The sequence below is a fragment of the Branchiostoma floridae genome, chromosome 4 (assembly GCF_000003815.2).
Source record: "Branchiostoma floridae strain S238N-H82 chromosome 4, Bfl_VNyyK, whole genome shotgun sequence".
Taxonomy (NCBI): domain Eukaryota; kingdom Metazoa; phylum Chordata; class Leptocardii; order Amphioxiformes; family Branchiostomatidae; genus Branchiostoma; species Branchiostoma floridae.
The window spans coordinates 7,582,499-7,585,258 of record NC_049982.1 but is presented as its reverse complement, the minus strand read 5'-3'; the positions used below and the strand labels follow the sequence as shown (position 1 = coordinate 7,585,258).

The 2,760-nt window shown below is 47.4% G+C and overlaps 1 protein-coding gene across 1 annotated transcript in view; it reads right to left on the bottom strand.

The window, feature by feature from the left end:
* Positions 1–2,760, bottom strand: part of LOC118413176 (cytochrome P450 2D4-like) — an 11,282-nt gene that overhangs the window by 4,053 nt on the left and 4,469 nt on the right. Inside the window, exons 5-7 of the mRNA XM_035816386.1 lie at positions 2,481–2,723; positions 1,817–2,005; positions 1,302–1,437 (exon numbers count right to left, since the gene is read on the bottom strand). Coding sequence (XP_035672279.1) covers positions 1,302–1,437; positions 1,817–2,005; positions 2,481–2,723 — 568 coding nt within the window. The remainder of the gene's footprint in view (positions 1–1,301; positions 1,438–1,816; positions 2,006–2,480; positions 2,724–2,760) is intronic.

Here is a 2,760-nt window from a genome sequence, read left to right as displayed (position 1 = left end):
ATATATCCGTGCACAAAATAAAGCGCTTACCAACAAGCTTTCGATCAGTCCTCTGATCCTTCTCAAGTTGAAATGACCCAGAGCCTAAGTCATACATCTGGAACAGAAGTGTGACGTCAGCAAAGGGTCAAAGGTGCTTGGCAGCCGGTATCGGTCCCCGTCTCTTTTGAGGGAAGGTTGGTTGGCTCTGATGTAGATGGCCTCTTTTACTCCCCTGAGAAAGTAATCCTGTTCGGAATCAAGTATCTTCACCTTGTCAAAATCCACAGAGTGTCCCGGTGATTCTATATGGATGTGTTGCGACACCTTCAATGTTTTTATTGAGCTGGGCCGTCTATGCTCTAAGAACCTGGTCCTAAGTTTCACCTACGTAAGATTCCTGACAAGGGCCACGGATGTTTTGGCCTTGACAAGGAATGTGGTAAATGACACCACACTTGTTAGCCTTTGGTGTTTTGTCCTTAGGTGCAACATTGGGTACTGTCTCAGGGTCTTGGTGGGTTTGAAGCAGGTTTTGACACCGTGCGTGTTGAAAATTTTCCTGAGGGCCTCTGAGAGGTGTTTAACGTACGGGAGTATTACAAAATTTCTATTGACACGACCAGGATCACAATTCATAGTCCTGGGTTTGGCCGTTCCGGGTGAGCCTGCCTTTTCAATGACCCAGCCAGGGTAACCACTAACCACATTGTTTAAGCACGCAAGCAAGATGTTCCTTCTCAGATTCTATATCTTGTTGTTCAGAAATCACAGTTTCAGCTCTATGGAACAAAGTCCTTACAATTCCAAGTTTGAAGTATTGAAGTATTGATCAGTGTGGATGGACTTTCGGTATATCTTAATGCGGAGGAAACCGTCTTCTTGAATCACAGTTAACGTGTCTAGAAAGGGCAGTGACTTATTCTGTTCCTCTTCTGTAGTAAACTTAATGTCAGGATCTAGACTCTTAAGATGATCAAAGAATTCCTGGGCATGCGCCTTCTTGAGTTTGGTGTTGGTATCATCTACATACCTAAAACCACCACAGGGGGATGGGGGGCAGTGGCCAAGCACCTTTGACCCTTTGCTGATGTCACACTTCCGTTCCGGATGTGTGACTTAGGCTCTGGGTCATTTCAACTTGAGAAGGATCAGAGGACTGATCGAAGGCTTGTGGTAAGCGCTTTATTTTGTGCACGGATATGTGGTCTTAAAATTGTAACATAATGTAACCGTCACAGATGAACTTACATTCATGCCCTCCATATATCAATGAACATAGCATTATTGTAGTCCGATAACGATATCTCTATGGGCCTTACCTCCTCCAAAAGGCATGAACGACTCAGGCTTGTTGATGATGTTCCCTTCCGCGTCCAGAAACCTTTCGGGGTCAAACCGTTCCGGGTCAGGCCAGTAGGTGGGGTCCACGTGGAGGGAGTACAGGTTCAGAATGACCTGGAGCAAAAAGGAAACGGAAGTTCAAGACTCATTTATTAAACATGTAGTTATGCAGTATAAGTTTCAGCAAGTTGGGCATCTCTATCTCTCTCTCCTGTGTGTGTGTGTGTGTGTGTGTGTGTGTGTGTGTGTGTGTGTGTGTGTGTATGTGTGTGTGTGTGTGTGTGTGTGTGTGTATGTGTGTGTGTGTGTGTGTGTGTGTGTGTGTGTTTCTGTGCTGCTCTTTCTGCAGAAACTGCCAGATGAGGTGAATTCTATAATTGCGTCCTGAACATCTTCTGACTCGGGGTCCGCCGCTACAGCACTAGATTCCGTGTTTCTGAATTATATCAGCAACAGTGCAAATGGAATATACAATCCTGTGATATGTCTATACCTGTGTTCCTTTGGGGATGTGAAACTCCCTGACTTTGACGTCCTGTGTGGTGGCGTGGGGGAGAGCGAAGGGAACAACAGTGCGGATCCGCATGGTCTCCAGCAGGCAGGCGTTCACGTAGGGCAGCTGGGGACGGTGGGACAGGGTGGGCAGACTCACACCAATGACGGCATCAAGCTCCTCATGGACCTGTGTCGACACAGAAATTGACAATCTTGATAAAGTAGCCTCTACCAGATTCTTTGAAGCTAGCTCAACCAGTAAGCAATATGGAATATTGGTAGGCCTGTGGGACCTGTAGTCGTCAAGGGAACAAAGGAAGTTGGCCTAAAAGATTGACTTGCCAGATAGAGGAGCTAGCCAGCCATAGAGTATTACACTTGCAACCGAGGAGGCCACGTCGGCGGACTCTTTTGGCAAATTCAACCGATGCAGAGAATTTGTGGTATCTTTCAGCAGGTAAAGGCGTCTGGTGTAGCATACGTACATGTACAAGACGTTTTTTTCAGGCATTTGCCGGTGGGTTCGGCAACCTGTTTGTCTGACCTGCACATGACTTTTTATAGTGAAGGAGGGGTGTGCAATTCCTTCTCCACCCTCTCGTCTACTGGAGCACTAAGTCTGGCAGGGACAAGAACTAGACATATTCAGTACATTTCTGTACCTTCTGCTGAATGGCTGGATTCTGGGTTATGTAGAGAAGCGCCCACAGCAGGGTACCTGCTGTCGTCTCAGTTCCGGCCAGAATCAGGTTCATGGCCATGTACATGACGTTCTCCTCCGTCAGACCCTCCACCTTGTCCTGCTGGTCAACCTCCAGCAGGCAGAAATCCAGGAAGTCTCGCGGGTTCTTGCGATCCAGGTGTTCGCGATGCCGCGAGATCTCCTCCCACAGCACATGATGCAGCTTCAAGACGTGTGGAACATATCAGTAGCCACTCTGT